This window comes from Xenopus tropicalis, chromosome 4, assembly GCF_000004195.4.
Source record: "Xenopus tropicalis strain Nigerian chromosome 4, UCB_Xtro_10.0, whole genome shotgun sequence".
In the NCBI taxonomy this organism is placed as follows: domain Eukaryota; kingdom Metazoa; phylum Chordata; class Amphibia; order Anura; family Pipidae; genus Xenopus; species Xenopus tropicalis.
Genome location: NC_030680.2, coordinates 92,042,965 through 92,069,301, shown reverse-complemented (window position 1 = coordinate 92,069,301; position 26,337 = coordinate 92,042,965). Strand labels below are relative to the sequence as shown.

Sequence of the window (26,337 nt, the reverse complement as noted above, 5' to 3'; positions counted from 1 at the left end):
GGATGCAAATTTGACCAGTGTTAGTAGAAGAGTCTGCAAAACATAGTAGGGGTAATTTACAATTCCCCTGGGGCACAAGTGCTAGAGCGCTATGGGGTGCAAGTGCTTAGCACTCACTTAGAATAGTCACAGGGGATCTTGAACGGTCATCCTGAGCCAGCTAAAATACAGGCCTCATAATGGTGTGCAAGGAAGCGGCATACTAGGGGGCATCCATGCACCACCCATCTTGTACTTGAGATAATGCAGGTAGAACTGCACTCAATTCAGGGAGTGCATAGAGCTGCAGTTAAAGAGCAGCAGGTGCAACAGGGGGATTGCAAGGTCCATTGTGAGAAAAAAATCCACTTTTTGCACTTTGCATATCAGTTTAGAATTGGTCCAAGGCTGTAAGTGTACATACAGGGTAATTTGGTGTGAAAATGCATAGTTTAGTATTTCCATTCTGTAATCCACCCTTTGTGTAAGCTGACGCCATGCCTGACTGCGCACAAAGCAAGGAGCAGATGGCAGCAGGTTGGCCTTTTCTCTAAAGGCTTTGCAGTTAGTAAAAAAGTAATTAAGAACCTAAATTCACTGTTATTTAGGTGAATAAAACGTCTTACCTCTATCTGTATGAGTTCCCATGCACAAAGTTGCTCATGGGCAGAGTCCATTCTTAGACATGATTGGTTCATATGCTACATTTCAAGTAAAGGGAAGGAAATTGCTCAATGTATGCACATAAAAGGTTTTTAACCTGTGATGTAAAATTAGTTAAGGTGCAACACAAGCGTGACAAATGTTTATGAGGGTAGCAAATAAGGACTCTGATTAGCTATTTGGTAGCTCCTATGTGGGCTGGCAGCCTACAGGAGGCTCTGTTTGGCAGTACAACTGGTTTTTATGCAAACAAACTTGCCCCCTAGAATTCAATAATAACTAAGTGGTTTGGGGCCACTGGGAGCAACATCCCAGGGGTTGGGGAGCAAATGTTGCTAGGAATTAAAAAAAAGAAAATAGAACATAGGGACCAGAAATTCAAAGAATATTTATGGAAGTGGCAGAGGGCTTTGCACAAAGGAGATGTATTTTCTTCTGAGATATCCGTATTGTAAAGTATGACACTTCCAAAGGACTTATCTACAAAAGGCTTATTTTATTTAGTTATTTATACACAATACACAGGTAATCTTGTCTATTTCTCAACCCAATGCTGCTACATCTGTTGCAATAATCCTCTCTGGAGCATGCTTATAATCATTTGGTGGGTTCTCATGCCACCCTTGCCACCTACATCATTGTAATGGCTCATACTTCTGCAAAGCTGTCCAGCCTTTTTCATGTTGTTGGTAAATTGTTTGGCCAGCTTGTTAACACTTTACATCCCATTACAATTATCCCATTATGGAATAAACATCTGGAACTCTTGTGGTTTTCTCATCCTACATCCTAAAAAGAGCATTGTACATAGTAGGGGTGTACCCTAGCATGCTGAGTGTCAAGTCTTGGATCACGTAACCCAGCTAGGGTTGCCACCTTTTCTGGAAAAATAAATACCGGCCTTCCTATATATTTCTCTTTTGTCCCTATTTAATAACATTGGCATCACCATTATTTTTTATTGGCCAAGTGGCAACCCTAGACCAAGCCTTACTCTGAGTATAGTAAAGGATATATTAGATTGTGTATAACAAGGGCCACCTAATGGAGGATTTGAATGAAGTAACTGAGAGTAACCAACCTGAGCCTGGGTCTTCTCTATGAAATTCACTTCTTTGTCTGCTCCCTAAGAAGTAAAACTCCAATGTCTTTTATAGCACTGCTTAATGTTGCAGCATGTCCAGTAATATAAAATGCATAAGGTATCTAATGAATAAGCAATATTAGATTAGAAGGGATTCACATTATTCCTAATGCTTTTATTATATCCAGAAATATCTGTAGAGGAGAACTTTACATATACACGGTGTTTCTTGGGATGAGATGCGAGTCCAAGAAGATAATTATTAGTTAGGCTAGGACTCTAAGAAACCAGTTTTTAATAGATAAAACACACACAATGCTTATACCAATGACACCTTAGGAAATAGAAATAAACGTAAGGCGTGCGTTGAATTAATTTTAGTTTACAAGGAAATGATGGATGAGGAAGGTGTACTACCAATATATTTTTCATGGCAGATTACTGAAGGGTAAGAAAAGTCTGCCAAATGAAATGCCTGGTGGTAAAAATAATAATTGAAATGAATTCTTTACTCTGAGGCATAAATAGTTCCAATCATTTTCCTGAATTTTCGCTGTGAATTTACATCTGACACCAGCAAATAATTTGCCTGAGACACACAAATATATGTGAAAAAGTAGGTCAAGCAAATGTTCAGCATTCACATGAATCAAATCAAGGGTTGCTTTGGCAAGAGCAGCAATTACGTATGAGGCAATATATACAGCAGAGTGACGGCCCTGTATCTATTGGTTACCCATAGGCAGACATAAAGAACATGGTGTTGCTGCTGTTACTGCGGCCTGTAGAACTGATGCTACAGATGCCAAAGTGCTAAATGCAATGGAGTGAACAATTGGTACCAGCACAGTGCAGTGCAATGATTGGCAGCATGTTCTTATTGAGTGTCTACTCATTTTGGGAATACAAAAGCACATGGAACTACTCACAGAGACAAATTCAATGAAATATCTGGACTGCAATGTCTCCACTCTTTGCCTATTTGCACAGAAATATATCATTATAAAAGAAGGGTGCAGTCTTATTGAGGAGGTCAGCACGCTGCTCATCCAGTGATGTACTGCTGAAGTGCTCTGATGTTTACTGTGAGATGGGCAGTGGGGATAGTACAGTATCAGGATAGGGTAAGCACTGCATTTCTAAGAGTTTTCTCTGTCTTCTTCTGGGCTACAGTTCTTGGTCTTCTCACACTTTGCCAGTCGATTTCCTTCCCAGTAGCCGACATCCTGTCCATCGTGACAACGGCACTTGGTGCATGAATCCACCCAAACGTATTGACCTCCAGGGATAACGCGGGTCTGAGAGGCATCTGAATAACAATTTGGACCTTGAAAGAAGGACGGGATATCCAGGTTAGAAGAACAGATGCATTTGTCTTTACAATCTCACCCCCCACTACCAACTACCTGAACTGATCATATACTCATCTTATACAGTATCCCAGCTTTTTAAATACAGGTATGGGACCTGTGGTTTTCTAGATAAGGGGTCTTTTCATAATTAGACCCCATACCTTTAGTCTGCTAAAAATAATTTAAACATTAAATAAACCCAATAGGATTGTTTTGCATACAATAAGGATTAATTATATCTTAGTTGGGATCAAGTACAAGGTACTGTTTTATTCTTACAGAGAGAAAGGAAAACATTACATACAGTAGCTTCAAGAAGTGGTTGGGTGGCTTTTTAGCAAGTGAGACAATTCATGGTTATGAAAGATAACTCTGTTGCAAAGAAGAGAGGCTTCAGAAGAGGTTTTTTTGCCTTCCTCCGGATCGACTAGCAGTTAGGCAGGTTATATATAGGCATAAAAGGTTAAACTTGATGGAAGCATTTCTTTTTTTCAACCTAACTTACTATGTATTTTTAAAAATCTAAATTATTTGCTTAAAATGGAGTCTATGTGATATGGCTTTTTGGATACTGGGTTTCCAGATAACACATCCCATACCTGTACAGGTTGGATTTCTTACTATTGACTGCTACTCTGATATCTACTGGGAACTGCTATCTTGCTACCTTCCCATTGTTCTGCTGATCAGCTTCTGGGGGGAAGGGAGGGGGTCATATTACTCCAACTTGCAGCACAGCAGTAAAGTGTGACTGAAGTCACATGGCTATGGCACCCTGGGAAATGAAGAATATATCTAGCACCATGTGAACAGGGTTGGACTGGTCCAGTGGGGCACCTGGTAAAAGCCCGGTGGGCCCCAGCGGCCCATAAATGATCCCTGCCAGTCCCCCAACCCATAGAATTTCCTTTCCTGATGTGCCTAAGGTAAGAATAAACTAAATGTACTCGGAGGAGGAATTTGGGCATGGTGGGGGGCCACAGCAGAGGATACTGCATGTGAAATTTTAAAATAAAATATAAAAAAATCTGTTTGCGTTTTTGAAAAACAGATTTCAGTGCAGGATTCTGCACATGACAGTATTGCTTTAAGGAAGGGCACTCCATAATACACAGAAACCCTAGGTCCCACCCTGTATTTGCTTGTCATAGAATAATTCTATTATGCTGTGCACTGAAATCATTTTACTGATGATAAATATATACTCACCATCTTTACATCGTGGGCAGCACTCTCCCTTCTCATACACAGAGTTAACACATGGAGGAGGGGCACAGTCTGCTACCAGGCAGCGGGCAATTCCATCTATCTCACACGTACACTGTTCGCATTCTGAAGGCTAGAAGGAACATATTCAAAAAGTCAATAATAAATCAAAATGGGGGTTTATGGGGTTTTGTCACTAAGAGAGTGAGGCAACAAACCTTATAAAGCTCTGGGGATGAAAATATCTGGCCTTGTGATAAAAAAAATTCTAAATAAACATCATTCTGCAAATTTATACTGGACACTTAGTAGGGCACTTCTGTAGCAATATTAGCCCATGCCCTACCCACATCAGCACTGAACTGTAACTACTTAAACTATTTACAAATATTGCATTTACAAGTATAAACCTGATTTTAGATACGCAGGAACTACAGTTTCCCAGAAATGGCATTGTATATTCACTGCTGCAGGTAAGTGGTGATCTTTCCTTGCCGGATTTAAATAGGAATTTACGCTGCTTTTTTTGCAGTCCCAGGGAAAATATAAAAGTAAGGTTCTACTATAATAATATAGCACCATATGTGTACCCAGTGCTTTATAAGGTGCAAACACAGACAGGGGTACGGTTACAATGAGAATAAATATGTCTAGAGGTTCTAACAGTAGAAATTTGGACCTGCCCCAAAGAGTTTACAATAATCTATGGCAGATTGCTGTTCCTGCACTAAAGCAAGCAGCTAAATAGCTATATATTTCAAAATTAGTGCTGAACACAGTATTTAGCACTAGATGGTGCTGTGATACCAGTAAGGAGAACTGAATTAAGATTTGCTAGTAGAACCTTTTGGGACATACAGTACTTACATTCTGTAATATTCCAGTCATTTTACACATTAGCTAACACTGAATAAATGCTATATGTGTATATATAATATATATTGCTTTATAACACTTTTTTCACATGCATTTGTGGCAACGCAAACCAAGCTGAAAAGGATTGGTATTTAAAACAGAATTTTTCCAGTTTGATATGCCTCCCAACTAGCATTTGTACAGGCATATTGGAAGCGTTAATACCCTTATCGAAATAAAAAATTAAAATGTAATATGAAACTCTGTCTTTCTTTGTGTTTCATTTTCTAGAAAGACTAATGAAATTCTGAAAACACTATGTTCCAGATCTGTTTAAGGCTGGAAAGCTTTTCCAGGTCATACAATGACCATGCCTTGTGATGTTATCCGGCAGACACAGAACCCTATCCCAGTGATTTCAGTCTGAATGTTATTATTTGATATTATCTTTTACATCTGATGGCAGGGAAGTTGTATAACCACTTGATCTTAGAATGGGATAGTTTGCGCAGCTGCATCTGGGGCTTTCATTATAAGCCAAACATCAGAGAGGGCAAAAAGGCGACTCCAATTCAGGTTTGTTATAAGTCCAAAAATATTTACTGTACTAAAAATGACGTCTTTGTTCTGACAAATTTCATGCTGTCCTCAGCACTTAGTCTAAAATGCTTAAACGGAAATGATTTCTGTGCTTGTGCACAAATAATTATTTAGTTGTTTTCCTATAAACTAAAGGTGTAGTCCCTTCATGGAGTCCCATTTTCACACTACCTGTTTTCCCTGCCGCAATATTTAACATCTCACACTGTCACATTTCAAAAGATCCGCTGCAATCCTTTCAGCTATTTTATTTCTCACTTACACTTATTGTGCACTTTGGTGCTAGAGCTGCTTTTCCCTGCTGCGTTGCTGTGATTTGTACAAATGAAGGTTTCTTTTCTGTTTAGGTTCTACACTATAAGGAAGTCACTGCCCTTTAAATGTGAGAGTTCAGAACAGAAGCATATTCATTGCTTATGTGCTTTACGTATTTGCTATCCCAGCAGTCTGTAAAACATTTCATTGGTTCTGCTGATATGGAACCTACAATAAGGGCTGACTACAAAATTGTATTTTTAATTAAAAGAATTTGCTTTTCAGCAATAATTAGTAATCTATATTCTATGCATTTGACAGGTCAGATTTACTAAAGAAGATTACAAGAATGTCATGATGCCCCCCTGTAGGAGATGGGAAGTCAGTTAGAGGTAGTATGCCCAGAAGGTAATGGGGCAGATGGGGCAGATACCACTGCCATTGGTTAGTTAACATGAGTGAGCATGATTGTTAGGCTCCAGTTATTTACTTGATTTCTGCTATTAAGCAGGAACCAAGATTACATGAGAACTAATGTTTAGCAAAGAATTAGGCTAGAAATGCTACACCTTACCTTGGGCCAATTTATCTCACCAAGGCCCTTTCTACCCTTTGCAAATTAAATAGATAGGGCTGTAACTAGGGGTAGGCAGAATAGGCATGTGCCTAGGGCACAACAGCAGGGGGGCGCTAGGCATGTACCTCTTCAGTTTCTGGCCTTAGAAAATTAGCTTGGCCAAAGGATCGGATGCTGACGGGATGCTAGAGGTCAGAAGTCAGACCAGTTTAAGAAGTGAATGCATTTTGCATGTGTGTTGGGGAGGGGTCTCTCATCACAACCTCCCACTGCTCATTACCTTGCAGGAGGGGGGAAGCGGCTTGATTTGGGCACCCTAGCAACTTAGCCAGGCACTGGCTGTAGATGCCCCATCACTCTTTTTCCTTTTGTTTCACAGCAAATGCTCTGGGCTGGTGTCATATATAATACATAATACACAGAAAATTAATAATTCATTCATAATCACATTATAAGGCAGGTTAAAAAACACATGCATTTTGCTTTAGCCATGTAGCACTAGGTTCTATGTACAGTGGAGGAAATAATTATTTGACCCCTCACTGATTTTGTAAGTTTGTCCAATGACAAAGAAATGAAAAGTCTCAGAACAGTATCATTTCAATGATAGGTTTATTTTAACAGTGGCAGATAGCACATCAAAAGGAAAATCGAAAAAATAACTTTAAATAAAAGATAGCAACTGATTTGCATTTCATTGAGTGAAATAAGTTTTTGAACCCTCTAACAAAAAAAGACTTAATACTTAGTGGAAAAACCCTTGTTTGCAAGCACAGAGGTCAAACGTTTCTTGTAATTGATGACCAAGTTTGCGCACATTTTAGGAGGAATGTTGGTCCCACTCCTCTTTGCAAATCATCTCTAAATCCCTAAGGTTTCGAGGCTGTCTCTGTGCAACTCTGAGCTTGAGCTCCCTCCATAGGTTTTCTATTGGATTAAGGTCCGGAGACTGACTAGGCCACTCCATGACCTTAATGTGCTTCTTCTTGAGCCACTCCTTTGTTGCCTTTGCTGTATGTTTTGGGTCATTGTCGTGCTGGAACACCCATCCACGACCCATTTTCAGTTTCCTGGCAGAGGGAAGGAGGTTGTCGTTCAGGATTTCACGATACATGGCTCCGTCCATTTTCCCGTTAATGCGAATAAGTTGTCCTGTGCCCTTAGCAGAAAAACACCCCCAAAGCAAAATGTTTCCACCCCCATGCTTGACGGTGGGGACGGTGTTTTGGGGGTCATAGGCAGCATTTTTCTTCCTCCAAACACAGCGAGTTGAGTTAATGCCAAAGAGCTCTATTTTGGTCTCATCAGACCACAGCACCTTCTCCCAGTCACTCACAGAATCATTCAGGTGTTCATTGGCAAACTTCAGACGGGCCTGCACATGTGCCTTCTTGAGCAGGGGGACCTTGCGAGCCCTGCAGGATTTTAATCCATTGCGGTGTAATGTGTTTCCAATGGTTTTCTTGGTGACTGTGGTCCCTGCTAATTTGAGGTCTCCCGTGTAGTTCTAGGATGCTTTTTCACCTTTCTCAGAATCATTGACACCCCACGAGGTGAGATCTTGCGTGGAGCCCCAGAGCGAGGTCGATTGATGGTCATTTTGTGCTCCTTCCATTTTCGAACAATCGCACCAACAGTTGTCACCTTCTCTCCCAGCTTCTTGCTAATGGTTTTGTAGCCCATTCCAGCCTTGTGCAGGTCTACAATTTTGTCTCTGACATCCTTGGACAGCTCTTTGGTCTTTCCCATGTTGGAGAGTTTGGAGTCTGCTTGATTGATTGATTCTGTGGACAGGTGTCTTTTATACAGGTGACTAGTTAAGACAGGTGTCCTTAATGAGGTTGACTAATTGAGTAGAAGTGTCTAACCACTCTGTGGGAGCCAGAACTCTTAATGGTTGGAAGGGGTTCAAAAACTTATTTCACTCAATGAAATGCAAATCAGTTGCTATCTTTTATTTAAAGTTATTTTTTCGATTTTCCTTTTGATGTGCTATCTGCCACTGTTAAAATAAACCTACCATTGAAATGATACTGTTCTGAGACTTTTCATTTCTTACAAAATCAGTGAGGGGTCAAATAATTATTTCCTCCACTGTAACTGCACTTTTCCAACAATCCTTAGGTTTCTCAAGAGCAGCCCCGATCACAATAAACAAGTGCAGTGCCACTGCCACTCAAAGCATGGCCTAACAATATCCAAGATAGGGAGCTGCTGCTCTAAAGACCTGACTCATTACATTACATTACATTAACATTTATTTATAAAGCGCCAACATATTCCGTAGCGCTGTACAATATGTGGGTTTCATACATTGGACATACAGAGTAACATATAAAGCAATCAGTAACCGATACAAGAGGTGAAGAGGGCCCTGCCCAAAAGAGCTTACAATCTACAAGACTCATTAGTGTTCTTTGCCTGATACATTAAGTTCAGTATCTTAAATGCAACATTTCTAGCCATATTCTTTTTAAGCTTTAGTTCAGATGTTTGCTTTGGATTTCTAACTGAAATCAAATTGCTGATTGGGCAACATCACCGGTAACGCTTCACTCCACATTTTACACAGCATGATAAATATAACCTAACTTTAGAGCCATTTGAGACAATGTGGGATATAATCTGTTTAGTGTTGTGTATGTCCATAAGGTGCATGCTGTAGCTAAAGTCTTTGCTTTAGATGTGCAAGTGTGGAAGATGTAGAAGGGAATGCTGTAAGATCTGTTTGTGTGTTACTGGGATGGAAACTGGGGTTGCAATAGCGACTACACATCGACAGGGTACAGAGAAAAGTATGCTTTTATTAGTTACTTTTTGCTTCTCCCTCTCTTTATACTGTATAAGGTCTGTGACTAAGCAGCACTTTTGTTTATTTTTCATAAGATTGCCAAGACCATTGCGAAAACCCTCCTGCATATTGCCATTCTTTTGCATGTATCCTCCTCCACAATCTTTACAAGCTTTATCAGCTCCCCTAATCTGAGTGTATAAATTCTTGGGGCAGGGACCTCATTCATTCTTTTTTACTTGTTATGACTTCTGTTGTACTATTATTTGCCATATTAACTGAACTGAATGTATACTGACAGTAGGGCAGGGGGAACACAAAGTGCTACAGTGATGACAAGTCCAGGTCAGGGCCAGATTCCTATTATGAGCTGCCCTAGTAGCACAATACAGAGAGGGCTAGCTAGTAGAATAGCACTTAAGTCACCTGAGGAGGAGGAATTGGAATGGAATTCCAGGAGAACCCCAAAATGGTGACATTTAAGCAAAGTTTGAAGGTGCCAAAGCCACTTTTTCAGCCAATGTGTATATTGTACATGACTGTTAATTTGTATAAAACTGGTATATTTTGTTTGCCTGCTTGTGTAGTAAATGATGCCAGTATCATTAAGAACTGATTGTCCCAATAGAATTCCAGTTCTAAGTAACACCAAATATTATCAGGGATCACAAAAAAACCCTCTGCAAATCAATTTCTGTGTGCAGATGAAATCAGATGGCAGAGGTCCCTTATCCTTGTGTACAATGTGTTGGGCTTATGTGAATGTGCTGCAGAACCATTTTTTGTGGTACCCCCTTGGGAGATGATCCTGAGGAGGGTAATAAGTGGGTTTCTGATCTTTTTCACTGTTCAGTCATGTGCAACTTCCACAGCTGGAAACATTTAACCTTGGAAGCAGATGATTTTCCCACCAACAGGAAATCCCATTAAAGGGCTTATTTAAACATCTCTGCAAAGCCTGCACTTGAGGGGCCTATCTGTTAACCATTTCAGCTAGGATTGTAAGGAGCAACCCTCAGTTTTTCTAAAATGTTCTGAATACAATAGCTGCAATAATTTAATAGTATCTTTCAAGTACAAGCAGTGATACCCCCACTCTTTTCATCTAACCCCCTAATGCAGTGATCCCCACTGGCTTGTGTGCAACGTGTTGATTACCACCCCTTTATATGTTGCACCCAGGGGCCTCAAACCATTTTTACATCTCTGGCTTGGAGAAAAGAGAAGCACAGAGACACGGTTTTACTATAAGCAGAGCCTCCGGCAGGCCAGCATTCCACATGGAGCTACCAAATAGCCAATCAGAGTCTTTATATGGCATCCCAAAAAAATGTTTTTCATGCTAGTGTGGCTCAACAACAATTTTTACATATGAATGTGGCTCATGAGTAAAAACGGCTGGGGATCCCTGCCCTAATGATATCATGCCAACTACTGGGCTACCAGGACACCCCCATTAAATAGGTGATAAACATCTTTTACAAGATTAAAGATAGATGTTCAAAGGAAGATCTACTCATCTGGGTAAGTCAACACATGAGCCAACGTTTACCTGAATTGGCCAAAAAATTGTGGGTCAGTTTGCACAAATTCACATAGATCACATAGATGTAGACCATTCAAAAGAGGTGTGCATTTGTGGCCTGATTGATTTCCCAACCAACATTTTTCAACCTTTCCAATCATTATCTAACCATAAACAGGCCAATTTATTTGTTTAACAAAACATATGTCCCTGATTGAGTAGCTAAAAGTGTTTTGTATATGTGTTTGAGTATCCCTGTCTTACATCATAGTGGGGGAATGTTCCAGTCCTTCTTACAGCAGTGCTTTAGTTCATTAATGATTGAGGGCATTCTTTTATACACACCTCTCTGAAGGTCCCATTACAGTGTCCCAGTGTGATTAAAGTATGGACTTTGCCATTCCAAAACTGTAGTTCTTTTGTTTTTATTGGTTCAGTCATAGATTTGCTTAGGTTGGAACATTTTTCTATAGAATACCCTGGCATGAAAAGGAGTTCATACTAGACACAGTTAGCATCTAGGTCCTGTGGCTGCAAAACAACCCATTGATGCCTTGAAAGAGGTTTATTTCCTGTTGTGATACACTGTTGGGTTTTAATCAAACAAAACACCGTGTATTAAGACCAAACAACTCCACTCTGGTCCCATCTATCCTTTTTCAAAAGTCCCATGCTTCATTTAGATGCAAGTATGCAAACCTATGCTATAAACCTTTCTCCTGGCTACTTTCCATAACTAGTTCAACCTTTTTATGAGAGTCAGTCATACATTTTAACACTGATCACATTAAAAAACCAATGGATCTAGATTTTGGGTCATTTCCAATTATAGAGCATCTGATTCTTGACTAAATTTGCTGGAAAGTCTTCTACTTATCATAGTTATCCATTTTGAACTTGGCTCAAGCAGACCTTTCAAGTCCAATTGTTGGTCAGGGTCCTCCTAACAATATTACAAATGTATGAAACAAGTGCTAGATCAGTTATTCAACCAAATGTCCACGAGAACATAGAACAATAGATAAGTGTTCGTCCCAAATATAACCCTAATGGTGCTTAAGGCTGGCCTAGGTGGGGGAGGCTCACATTTTTTAAATCACTGCCATAGAATTATGTACCTTAAATTGTTTCTGAAATGGCTTTATAACCATTCCCAGACTGGTTCCTTGTGACTTCCTATTGATGATCAATTGAATATTGCTTTATTGCACTAATGGACACTTTACCTAAAGTGATGTTTGTTAGACTAGAAGCAAAACTGTAAGAGGTACATTCCTAACGCCCACCCACCATTGTGCCCTAGGCACATGCCTCTTCTGTCTACCCCTAGTTCTGGCCCTGATAATAGGCACTCTAAACTCTCAGCTCACTAAATGTCTTCTTTTCAGTAAAGTTTCTTTTTGAAATGCCATCTAAAAATATAAGGGTGTCTTTCTATTCTATTCCTCCTAGACTTATCATCTACATTCTAATGCAACATTTTCCATTCTCTTGGTTTCTCTAATCAACCTGCATTCTAAATACGGAGCCCAGAGGCTGCAATTTCAGGTGCAAATTGCCATGTTTTGTACTCACATTGAGTTTTTCCCCTACAACTATAGTGTCATTGTGGACATGCACAGCTTTGCATTAACCGCAACTGTATCTAACACATCAAAGTGCTTGCAATTGCACAAATATTTATTCATTAATTGGGCACACATTGTGGCTAAAACTAACGAGGAAGTCATCATTTCCAGTGTTTAGTGGTAAAACAGCATTAGCATTGTTTCTTTGGGTGCACCTATTGACGCAGTGTATTGCACCTACTGATGCATCCCTCTGTGGGACCCAGGAATAACTATCAAATTCAGGGTGGCAGTAGCTTCATGGTTCTCTTGCCTCAACAGGCACACTTGTACACAATTTTTTTAACAAATTAACAGATGCTCAGAGCAACAATGCAGGAGTCTAAGAAGCATTTTGGGATGTGAATACTTTTAATAAATAACGTCAATATCAATACCAGCCTCACATCCATCTACGCTCAGGTGCACTTGCACTTGCAGTAGTAAATGAGCTTGATGGGACCTTCTAACTCTTCTGCCTCCATAGCACTTTGGGACTGATTTATTAAATAATGAACATGAATTCTTGAAAGATTCCCAGCACCTCAGTATTTCAGGAAAGGTTTAATAAATTAACACATTTATTTCACTTTATGCCTGTATCAATTCGTCAGAATGGCAGAGCTGAGCACTATCACAGATCCAAATATTTCCTTCCTGATGCATATTACTAGCAGGAATAAAGGATTTGGACAGTAATTTTAATTCATAAAATTTCCAAACTTTAATAAATTGGCCCCTACTCTTCAGTATACCTGTAAATATTTTTTTTTCTATTGTATTGTTCCAATCTGTTGTATTAATACAAATTGGCTTATTTACCGTACAGCCATACCACTGTATGGTAGTCAGTCCTCTCCCAGTTAAAGTTTCGCCAACCACCACAAACACGAATGGCAAGCAGGTGTGGGGGGGGGGGAGCAGGAGGATGATGAAGTTACACCTCTGATTGTCTTAATGTATAGTGCTGCATATATAAAAAGCCCTCTATAAATAAAAATAGACAACTGAAATGCCTGCCTGAAATGTCCGATTTTGAAGCTACATGTCATCTTGTTTATGTGCTACTAAATGGCCACTGAGCTGCATGTTACTCACTCTTAAAATTAAAAGGGAAATAGTCGAGGCTAGAAACTGATACTGCTCATATGTTTCTAGTCTCAGAAAGGAAATTGCTCTGCCAGTGTGGAATATGATTCCAGGGACTTTAGAAAAACAATTTCAGTAGCACTCACATTTTCATGCCCCTCTGGGTCAGTATGCTGTATAGAAAAGCAGTGTCAGACTGTCCTGCCTGCTACTTAAAGGGTGGGTGAAAAAGTAATTCTCTAAGAAATACTCCAGAACCCTGTATGTATGAATTGAAAGTGTTTACCCAGTATAACACTGGCTAAATACATGATGTGTAGAAGTATCACCCTTTGATCCTAACTGTATCAAAGGCTTATTGTCACCATTGTTCTTGACTATACACACAGAATTCCTTCATAGAAACTATTCTCATCATCATAATTATCATTTATATAGCAGCAGCATGTTATAAAGAATGTATACCATTTTACAATATTTTAACAAGCAAGGGTTACTGGATAGAAATAGGATCAGAGGGCCCCTGCTGACAAGAGCTTACAACTTACAGTAAAGATCACTTCTACAGGCAATGCTGTGCTACCCTCCCAGTCAGTTGTGTAATGCTGAGATTTTCACTCACACACATGCTGCTGTTTGGGCAATTGTACAACCATCCTTTGCCCCCCCCCCCCCCCCCACTCTAATTTCCTAACATTAGTTGTAATCTGTAACTCCCAGCATCTTCGAAAGGGCACAGCACGTGAGTTAAAAGGTAACAAGTTCAACACCCACACATTTAAATGAAAAACAGCATAGAGTATGTTATATTTCTAAAACAAATGCCATTGGCTATTGTACAGACAGACAAATGGAAATAATCAAACCTGGGCCATTCTAGCTGTCTCTCCAGATTTAGCATTTACATACTGGATTTCCCTTCTGAAGGTAAGGGCTTTTAAAGATTCTTTTCTTTTGGTTTATTACACAGGCCTTGCATTTTACAGCATTGCACAGACAGCTGGAGGCCACCTGCTGAAAGCATTATGTTCTTCCACTGCCACTGGCATGTATGTACCTTCTGTATCTATACTGTGTGCGTGCAGAACAGTTTATTGACTCATAAGGGAGCAATTTATCCTCTCCTACTGTACCTAGCCATGGCATGCCTTCACGAAAGACAAGTTCACAAAGGGATCCTTGCTAAGAGGTTTCCCTGTTTGCAGCCCCCATGCACTAAATAAACCCATATTCTGCAAACAATGCTCACAATATAGACATACCTTAGCAGATACTAAAGCACCCTTGCTAATCATCTTGCCCTGTAATTCCTTTTACTGTACATGAGTTGATGGGGTAGTGTCAGTGTTAAAGGGAGCTTTGACACAATCAAATAAGCCAAAATTCAGATGGAAGGGGAAACTTTTTGGGAAAGTGCAAACCCCTCCCTTTCCCCCCCAGCAGCCGAGCAGCAGAACAATGGGAAGGGAGCAAGATAGCAGCTCCCAGTAGATATCAGAATAGCACTCAATAGTAACAAATCCAGGTCCATCTTGGGACTCCTCCAGTTATATGGGAGTAGGAGAAACACTAGGTTATCTGAAAGCAGAAATCATTTGTAGGTACAGCTAATTTGTTTCTATTTATACCAAACATAAGCCAATTACTGATGCTAAATGAGTACAATTAATGGAGTGGCATAGCCAGTTCCTGTATAAATATAAAGGCTATTGAATTAAAGGCATGCTAACATTTGTTTATGTAAAAAAAATGTGTTCCTGGCCCTTCCAACAATAACTTTATTTGCATCAAGTTGAAATGATTTCTTTACATAAACATTAATAAACTGACATTTAGATGGCTCTTAAACTGACTCAGGATGGCAACATCCACAGAAGTGCACTTTTTTAAATAACAGGAATGGTTTCCAAACTCAGCAAAGAAAAGGACTCTACAGGAGATGTGAAATGCTTTTACATAACCAATACACCAAGAGCTCTGGAAACATTTGCATTCTCCATTAGTGCAGATTTATCCATATAACCATTGAGCTGAACAGCTGCATCATGTGCAATTTGACCTCACTCATGGTTGGATATAGTTTACAGAGCTGGAGGGATTACAAACACACTTCACACTTCCAGGCTGGCCGAAGACCTCAGTTGACTAGATTGTAGGTATGATAAATAAACTCTGTTGTGCTCACAGTTTAAACTGTTTGGGGCCCCACCCACTATCCTTAACAAATGAAAAGGTTCAAAACACCTTCTTATGAACACATATTAATTCACTTTTTTTTCTTAAAAAACATACATAAAACTGGGGCTAATTTGAATCCTGCAAAGTGCAAGAATTCACCAAATCCTGGATTAATTGTATCCTTAATTTATATATGTGGTGCAATATATGATGCTGGATACATGAAAAGAGCAAAAAGTTTGGTGTGCACCAGCTTTTTGCTCTTTATATATAGGAGGATGCACCAAATTAATCACATTCAGTTCAGCCCAATGCTCCCAAAAAAACAACAGCATTTGAAATCATTGTCATCCTAATTGTCCAATAGTCTAAAGTCTTGTTATGCTAAAGGTTCAGAGTTAGTTAAACTATACACTCAAGATACACCAAATCCTGCAAAAAGGGTGGTATTCGGCAAAATTCCAAACTTTTGGGGGAAAAGATGGCTAGAGGGTTGGAGGAGATTTTAAACTAGGAGTGGGGGGGGGAGGGTGCAGAGGGAAATTCTGTGGTAGACAGGATAGATGAGGTAGTGGGCATAGTAAGGGAAAATGGGGGAGGAGACTTGCTTCGGGATACTGATAATGGCAGGGAGGCCCATAAGTTGTTTACACGTCATTGTCATGCCGGAACCAGTATTAAATGTATGTTTACCAATGCAAGGAGTCTGACTGGTAAAATGGGAGAGCTGGAGGTACTGGCGTTGGAGCGGAAATATGATGTGATTGGAGTTGCTGAAACTTGGTTGAATGAGTCTCATGACTGGGCAGTTAATATTGGGGGGTATACATTGTTTCGAAGGGACAGGGGCAATAGAAAAGGAGGAGGAGTGTGTCTGTTCATTAAGCAGGAATTAAAAGCAAATATTAGGGAGGAAGTGATGGGGTTAACAGAGGGAGCTGAATCCTTATGGGTTGAGCTTCTCACAGATAGTAAGGAATCTACCAAACTAATTGTAGGGGTATGCTATAGACCCCCTAATGTAAGCGAAGAGGAGGAGGCCCAGCTCCTGTTGCAAATAGAAAAGGCTGCTAGTTTGGGGCAAGTGATAATAATGGGGGATTTTAATTACCCTGATATTGACTGGGGCAATAGTACTGCCAGGACAGTAAATGGGAACAAGTTTATAAACTTGCTGCATGACAACTTTATGTCACAAGTTGTTGAGGAGCCAACCAGGAACCATGCTATACTAGATCTAGTGATCTCTAATGACCCAGAACGTATAGCAAATGTTCAAGTGGTTGAACCCCTGGGTAATAGTGACCATAATGTTATTTCATTTGATGTTTGGTGCAGGAAACAAATTTACACGGGGGCAACAAAGACACTGAATTTTAGGAAGGCAAATTTTAGCTCCTTAAGGGCAGCGCTTCAGGGCATAGATTGGGGCATTATGTTTTCTGATAAAAACACAGAGCAGAAATGGTTGTCATTTAAAATGATATTAAATCATTACTGTTCTCAATTTATTCCATTAATAAGAAAAAGTAGAAGTGTTAAGAATCACCCTATGTGGCTTAACTCTGAGGTAAAGAAGTTAATAGGGAGAAAAAGGAAAGCTTTTAAGAAATATAAGTCAGAGGGGACAGTAGATGCGTTTAATGATTATAAACACTGTAACAAGTGTTGTAAAACAGCAATCCGGAAGGCAAAGATAGAAAATGAGGAGCGCATCGCGGCCGAGGCCAAGACTAACCCCAAAAAGTTTTTTAAGTATATTAATAGTAAAAAGATGCAGGTTGAGGGTGTGGCCCCATTGAGTTATAATAACAATATGGTTACAGCGGATACAGAAAAGGCAGATGTGCTTAACCAGTTCTTTTCTTCTGTGTATACAGTAGAGGAGCCAGTGGGACAAGTCCCACCCAATAGCCGCACTGTTGCCTCAGCTCCAACTACACAGTGGTTGGCACAGGATATGGTGCTTAAAGGGTTACACACGATAAATGTAAACAAGGCACCTGGGCCAGATGGAATACACCCTCGGGTACTGAGAGAGCTAGGGGCAGAATTGCAGTGGCCCTTGTTTCTGATATTCTCAGACTCTCTTTCATCAGGTATGGTACCTAGGGATTGGAAGAAGGCGAATGTCATTCCCATATTTAAAAAGGGAGTAAGATCTCAGCCTGGCAATTATAGGCCTGTAAGTTTGACATCCGTAGTGGGCAAGTTATTTGAAGGCTTGTTAAGGGATCACATTCAAAATTATGTAGTGGATAATGCCATTATGAGCAGTAATCAGCATGGCTTTATGAAGGACAGGTCATGTCAGACCAATTTAATTGCTTTTTATGATGAGGTAAGTAAGAAGCTGGACAGTGGGGATGCAGTAGATATAATCTATTTGGATTTTGCAAAAGCATTTGATACCGTTCCCCACAAACGACTGCTTTCTAAGCTAAGGTATATTGGTCTTAGTGAAGCCGTTTGCACATGGATAGAAAACTGGCTACAGGATCGGGTACAGAGGGTGGTTGTTAATGGTACATTCTCTACTTGGAATAAGGTCCTCAGTGGGGTCCCTCAGGGTTCTGTACTGGGTCCACTTTTGTTTAATTTGTTCATAAATGACTTAGGGGAGGGTATTATGAGTAATGTATCAGTGTTTGCAGATGACACAAAACTCTGCAGACCAGTCAATTCTATCCAGGATGTGACATCCCTGCAGCAGGATCTTGACCAACTGGCAATCTGGGCAGCTAAGTGGCAGATGAGATTTAATGTGGATAAATGTAAGGTCATGCACCTGGGATGTAAAAATATGCAAGCCCTGTATACCCTTAATGGGACTGCACTAGGCAAATCCATAATGGAGAAGGACCTTGGAGTCCTTGTAGATAATAAACTTGGCTGTAGCAAGCAATGCCAGGCAGCAGCTGCAAGGGCAAACAAGGTTTTGAGCTGTATTAAAAGGGGTATAGATTCACGGGAGGAGGGGGTTATTCTTCCCCTTTACAGAGCGCTGGTAAGGCCCCATCTAGAATATGCTGTTCAGTTTTGGTCTCCAGTGCTCAAACGGGACATTACTGAGTTAGAGAGGGTCCAGAGAAGGGCAACTAAGCTGGTAAAGGGTATGGAAAGTTTCAGTTATGAAGAAAGACTGGCCAAGTTGGGTCTGTTTACACTGGAGAAGAGGCGCTTAAGAGGTGACATGATAACTATGTATAAATATATAAAGGGATCATATAATAACCTTTCTAATGTTTTATTTACCAGTAGGTCCTTCCAACGGACACGAGGGCACCCACTCCGTTTAGAAGAAGGGAGGTTCCATTTAAACATTCAGAAAGGATTTTTTACAGTGAGAGCTGTGAGGTTCTGGAATTCCCTCCCCGAATCAGTCGTGCTGGCTGATACATTATATAACTTTAAGAAGGGGCTGGATGGATTCTTAGCAAGTGAGGGAATACAGGGTTATGGGAGATAGCTCTTAGTACTAGTTGATCCAGGGACTGGTCCGATTGCCATCTTGGAGTCAGGAAGGAATTTTTTCCCCTCTGTGGCAAATTAGAGAGGCTTCAGATGGGGTTTTTTGCCTTCCTCTGGATCAACTAGTAGTTAGGCAGGTTATATATAGGCATTATGGTTGAACTTGATGGACGTATGTCTTTTTTCAACCCAACTTACTATGTTACTATGTAATTCAGTGCATCCCTAATGTTATTATTAGTGCTGCATAACTTTGTAGTGTATTTTTATGACCTGGTCATAAAAATATTCTCTCTGGGGCTTTTTAGCTGTGCAGCTGAGAGAGACTTAGCAATATTGTATGATTTGAACCCTATGTGCATTTCTGCCACACAACTGCTTGGGGTAAGAACAGCAGCCAGGGGAGTTGAAGATCCACAGACCACAAATTCCATTCTAAACTAGGAGGAATTTTATTCTTATTGTTACATATTGTTTCTAAATGGAAACAGAGATATTCTAAGGAGCTGACAAGTTACAAATTATAATTTAAAAAAATGTAAATAACTTCAGCGTAATAAACGTGTCCTTAAATGAACTTGCCATTGGATTCCAGCCTACAAATATTTTGGTGATAGAAAACTGGATAAACGTGTTAGAAGAAAAAATGGTTTAATATCATAAGCCTTGCGGAGGTTCTCAGAGGCTCATGCAATATGTATTTGAAACCTGTATTTGTTATATTTTTTTGAGCAGCACATTTTCCCATATCCTCTCTGAATTGTGCTGATCTCATTCGGGCAGGTTTGATATTCCATTGGATCGGGGACCGCATTGGCTCATTGATATGGTCCTCAATTCCCTAGGGTCCTAGGATCAAACGATCAAATTAGTCTGATATTGCTCACCTTTAGATGGGAATATCAGGAGTAGATCAGCTCTTTTGGCGACCTCACCCAACGAGGGAATCTTCCCGTGTATGGCCACCTTTAGTTCCACATTTAATAACATAACTTCTTGTTTTCCTGAATTTATACACAAAGAAATTTCCCAATATTTGTTCCGTATTTTCCTTAAAGGGGAGAGCATTTCTTGGTAGCTTAATGCACAAAATTTCTTAATGTCCTATATATATTGAAAAAGGGTGAGTGCAGATGATCTATAATTGTTAAGTATTCTGGCCAATTTCAGGCCAGATGCCGGTTGGGGAGACCAGTCCGTGGTGCCCATACACAAGCAGATAAGCAGCTGAATTCACCCCATGTATGGCCACCTTTAGGGTCATGGCCTACAGGGATATTAGTCACCTAGGTTTAATTTTATCTACTGCAAGCAACTATTCTCTCTGAAATGCCTTTCCACCAGCAATAAAGTGAAACACTGGTATGAAGTCATACATGTTGCTTCATTTACTAAAGTCATGCAAAGTTGCCTGCAGGAGGAAACTTTGCACGACTTTGGAAAAAAGAAGTAACAACTTGGGGAGATTAGTTGCCTGTGGTACCAGAGATTTATTGCGGGCGACTATTCTCTTCATGGGACATTAGCCTTACGGAGTATTTGACCTTTCTTACTGAGCTGCTACTGGGAAACATGAGAAGGGGAAAACGAAATCATTTTTTAAAATGGAAATTGCAGGAAAATAGTAAAATTAAGAATTAAAAGCAATTAAAAAAATAAACAGTCTTTATTTGTGGTGTACTGGTGGGCTAATTTCTTTTAATACAGTACTTATTGCTCAATGGGAAAAAAAGGTTGGTCATATTTATCAATCTCTTATCCAAAGTGGAACAATTTGTCTGAATTGTTAACCCCTACATTAATGTAAAGATTTTTAGGGTGCTACAGTTCAGTGCTATACCTAGCCTCTAATACTACTTTCCAGCAAACTGACACATACATAAATATTCAATAAATATAGCATTAACATATAATATTTTACTCCAGTTATTATTTGGACCCTATAGTTACAAATGAACGTAACTGAACCCTAGGAAGCCATTTTTTTTGTATTTTAATAAAAACTAGTATATCCAACAGAACTATAGCTGAATCACTATTAAGTAACTAAGTTTTATTTAGGCTGTCTAACATGTCCATCAAAGTCAATCTTCTTGACTACATGAAACCTGCCTAACTGCTAGTTGATTCAGTAGAAGGTAGAAAAGCCCAGTCTCAAGCCTTTCTAGTTTGCCTCAAAGGTGAAAAAATTCTTTCCTGACTCCAAATTGTCTATCTACTTGTGAATAAATCAGAGAGTTTATTATATGGTCCCCTTGTATATTTAAACAGTTATTATATCCCCCTTTAGGCATCACAGTGTAAACATTCGCAACTTGGCCAGTCTTTCTTCATAACTGAGACCAAAGCTGCACTGCATATGTCAGATGAGGCCTTACCAGTGCCTTGTAAAAGGCAAAAATAACCTTCAATTTCTGCAAATCTATGCCCCTTTTAATAGAGCTCAGAACTCTGCTGGCTTTTGCTGCTGCTGACTGGCATTGTTTGCTACACCTATTCTTTATTATCCACTAATATTCCTCTGTCATTATCCATAAAGAATTTCCTTAACCTAGTCCTATTAAGGCTGATGCCACATGGGGCGAATTCTTGGCCTGTGTTTTTCCGCAGCCCCTTTGTTAACATTAGTGTTCTTCTTCGCCTGCCCCTGGAACCATTGTGTCGGCCCAGGTGCAGACACATGCAGCAAATATTGGCGAAGAAACTCAAGAGTTTGTTTTTTGGAGACGATATCTACCGCATGTGTCTACACCCGGGCCGATTCAATGGTTCTGGTTGTAGGCAAAGAAGAAAACTAATGCTAGTATAGGGGCTGATTCTTGGCCTCCAGAAGTGGCTTGTGCATTTATAAATCCCAGGTGCATGACCTTACATTTATCAACATTCAATATCATCTGCCACTTAGCCGTACAGACTGCCAGATTGTCAAGATCCTGCTGCAAGGATGCCACATGCTAGATGGAATAGATTGGCTTGCATAGCTTTGGGATATCTGCAAAAACCAATGCATTGCTTTATATGCCCTGCCCTAAGTCATTAATGAACAAGTTACATAAAAGTAGAGCCAGTACAGAACCCTGTGGCACCTGCTTAAAACCCTACTACACAAATAAAATGTACCATTGACAACCACCCTCTGTATAGTTTTCTATACATGTACAAACAGCATTACCATCATCCTTTTAACGTCTAACAAATATTTGGGTAAGGTAAAACATACAGTAAATGGAGTAAGAAAGATTATTGGTTCAAAACAACCATAAAAAGAACACTTTATATTTTTATAAAAGCGCAACTATGTGCAAATTCTAGGATGAGATGTGTTGATGTATTGACATCCAACAAAAGCTTATCTGTAGTTCTACCTTACAAGTACAGTGTCTGATTGGGCTTTGTGTTACTGATATACAGTGCCTGTTTAACATAGCAGTCATTTCACCTTTCACTGCATTGCTGACAATTAGTATATCATAGATGTATGGTATTGTTGAATATAGCTTATAAAGTATTCATTGTTATAGCACTAAGTCTATACATGCACTGACAGTTAGACTACACCAGAAACATATCAGCGATTGTATAATAAAAGTGAGCTACTGCTGGGTGAAAGATAGTAAATTAATATTTCAGATGGCTATATGGATTTGTTTATGGCTGTTTTTTGGGTAGGGCTGAAGGAGGTAAATATTTATAACAGTACAAAAGACATGTATGGACATAACTAAATTACATTTTTTTACATTATAATAGGCCCCATCTTAGGATTTTCCCTCACTAATAGAAGGCTTAGAAGTGCTTGTTCTAATAATAGTGCCAGAAACCACTCACAAAGTTGTCACTGTGGACCTTAAGGCATTGTTCTAAGATGTAGAACCAGCAATTTAATAAATGTACACACTATGGGGCTGATTTACTAATCCACGAATCCGAATGGGAAAAATTCGGATTGGAAAACGAACATTTTGCGACTTTTTCGTATTTTTTGCGACTTTTTCGTAGCCGTTACGACTTGTGCAAATTGTCACGACTTTTTCATTGTCATTACAAATTTCGTGAATTGTTGCGACTTTTTCATAGCCATTATGACTTTCGTGAATTGTCGCGACTTTTTCATTGCCATTACAATTTTGTGAATTGTCGCGACTTTTTCCTAGCCAGTACGACTTTCGTATTGAGCGCTCGAAAAAGTCGCAAATACCGATCATTACGAAAAAAACGCATTTGGACGTTCGTGGATTAGTAAATGTGCCCCTATATATGGTCCTTGCTTTGTTGCCTTTTTTCTCTCTGTCTTTATCAGTTTACCATATTAGGGAAAAATGGCATGGAACACTGGGAGGTGTAGTTCAGCACCACCCTGAGAGTGTCTTGTTTGAGCCATTTTATTAGGTTCCCAGAGCATTAGCATAATGTGCTATTACTACTGATCTACATGGAATTACTTTCACTATATAGTCATATGTGTTTTGCCTTCTTTGGGTCTGTCTTTTTCTGTTGAAATCCTTAAGCAAATCTAATAACCCGAGTGTGCCTCAGCCTATTCATTACCATGTATTTTAACAATGCCCCCTAGACTCCCAAATTCTTGCAAGCTGGGGCCTCTTTCCCCTATTAAGATGTGCTTAAGGGGGTTTGTTTATGTACTTATTCCATATACATGCCCTGAGGTTGTATACTTCACACTTTCACAAGAATTCTAAACTACATTATAAGCATCTTTATGTTCTCCTGAATCAACCACAGGCAGTATTTTTCAAGTGGTGTGGTGAAGTATAAAGAATTATTGTAGATATTTTTGAGCCACAGGAGTGCAGAGTCTATCAGGTTACCAAGCATCAGTAACCTGTCATATATATTCCATTATAACTGATGAGATGCTAGGAAGATAAACTTATGGCCCAAACACATTGTTATACTTTTCCTGACATTACCTACCAACCAATCACACGCTAAAATTGCTAAATCAAGACTCCATAATCTAACCCATGTTTTAGGGTTTATAGAGGGGAAAACTGAACATTGCTCTCACATTTGGAAGCTTCATAGTTACTATACATAATGTAAATAGAAAACACAGTGCAGGCACTACCTGGAATTGTTCTCCCAGCTCATAAACTTCTCCTCTGTATTCACAGCCAATCTTCTCACAGCGGGGGCAACAGTCCGTAGGGTAGTGGCTGACGTGCATGCAGGCTGGTGGCAGGGCTGTGCACTCTGTCCTAGCACAGGCTGGGCCCTCTGTGGTGCACTCACATTGAGTGCAGTGATCTGAGTCCAGGAAGTACCACTCGCCAACATAGTAGACACTGCCATTTGCCTCACAGGTACTCACCTGCGCAGCTATGGAAAGGCTGAACTCACCAACTATAGCCAGAAGCATTAAAGAGACAAAGAACCACAATTCTGGCATGGAGCATCCAACATGGACATGGCTAAACAAAGCCATAGCTGCCAACTGGGTTGAAGGATGAAATAGTTACTAAATTAAATCTAGAGAAGATATGGATACCTTTTTATGCCTTAAAATATCTGCCAACCGTCCTTCTCCAGCAAGTCCTGGGAAATAGTCTTTTCAGTGTGAACTATTTGTTTCTGCCTAATGAGTTCCTTCTAAGACACCTTCCAAATCATGACTTGCCCTTACAATGAGCCACAGATCGTTTAAACTACTGTAAAAAGCAAATTCCTCAAAAGAAACCCTTTCCACTCAGTCCCACCTCTTCTTATTGTGCCAAAAAATAATGATGGCTCTGTGCTTCTTTTGTCCTATTTCTGGCAGAAATATTTGCTTGGAGTTCACAAGTTTATTTTCTGCTCTCGGAGGCTGAAGTTTCTGACTGGCTCTCTCTGTCTGCCTGACTTTATAATTTCAGGCAGGAGAGGAGGGGAGGGGAGAGGGGGCTGTATAGAGCTGCAGTAGGTCTCTGGGTGGGTACAGGCTCCCATTACAACTCATTCTTTTCAGTGTGCTGTCTTTCTCTGGGCTGGGTTTAGCATAGGATCTGATATCTGATACTAGTCTAAATAGGCCCCCTTCTCCTCCCTCCACTACATACAGTAATACTGGAACAGGCATTGCCTACTTGCTGTGGCAGCCCAAATGTACTTAAAATTACTTACAAAGTTTCCATGGTCCTAAATTGTGAGGCTATGACAGGTTACCCATAATCCTTTGCAAGGGCCTTAGGCATTAAAACAATCACTGAAATATGTTAAGTGCATTATGATAAAATAGTGTACAAGGCTTTTTTTTTTTTTTAATGTAACCCTTATATTACACTTAACATGCAGCTACAGATTCATAAAGAGGAATATATATGTGTGTAACTTATTTATGTGTATAGAATTGTGCTTCATAGCAATACATAGTTAAAAATACAATATGAATGTCAAGGCATTATTGATGAGTTTATTTGGAAATGCTGAAACAATGATCAGTGATTTTACTTGAATAAGAAATGTGTTTCTGCCAAGGAGTAGCCATGCTTTACACTAAATGCTTTAGACTTCTGCTGAGAACCAGGGCAGTTAGCTAGCAGGGTGCCCAAGGCAATGCAATAAGGAAGGGGTTGCTAATTTAAGTAATACTTCACTTGACTATCTTTCAGCACAAGGCACCATAACCCGGTCTGTTGTTATTGCCTTTTGTAAATTCCCAGTGTAGATATCTGCCATGCCTCCGAACTGATTTTAGACTGTTGCTAAATTGTCTTGAGAAGCTGCTACAACCCTGCTGTGGTAAGCACTCAAAGCAATGTCTCTTTCTTTGTTTTCAGTCAGGGTGCTCTTAATCTCGCTTGACAACTGTCCCTGCTTTCCAGGCACAATACCTATTTTTGTAACTGGAAAAGTCCCAGGTCTTAAAAGCTGGCCAACTGTGTAGAAATGTCAGTGTTCGTGTTACCAGAAATCTATTGGCAATGTCTGCTGGGTCAATTTGTGAAGAACTATTTTTTCTTAAATTACCCCCATTTGTTGTTTGCTATTCTGCCTACTTTATTTTTGAAACTGCTACTTATCATAAGTACAAGACTGTTTAACACATTCAGTTTTACAAAAACAAACATATTTTGCTCAACTAGTGTTTTTTTTTTTTTTTTTTTTG

General features: G+C 39.7%; 1 protein-coding gene across 1 annotated transcript; it reads right to left on the bottom strand.

The window, feature by feature from the left end:
• Window positions 1–1,123: 1,123 nt before the first annotated feature.
• Window positions 1,124–25,045, bottom strand: vwc2l.2 (von Willebrand factor C domain-containing protein 2-like, gene 2). Its single transcript, NM_001045708.1, is given in 3 exon segments — window positions 1,124–3,053; window positions 4,288–4,417; window positions 24,322–25,045. Coding segments are annotated over 3 exon segments (675 nt in total). The 5' UTR covers window positions 24,679–25,045; the 3' UTR covers window positions 1,124–2,865.
• Window positions 25,046–26,337: the final 1,292 nt, after the last annotated feature.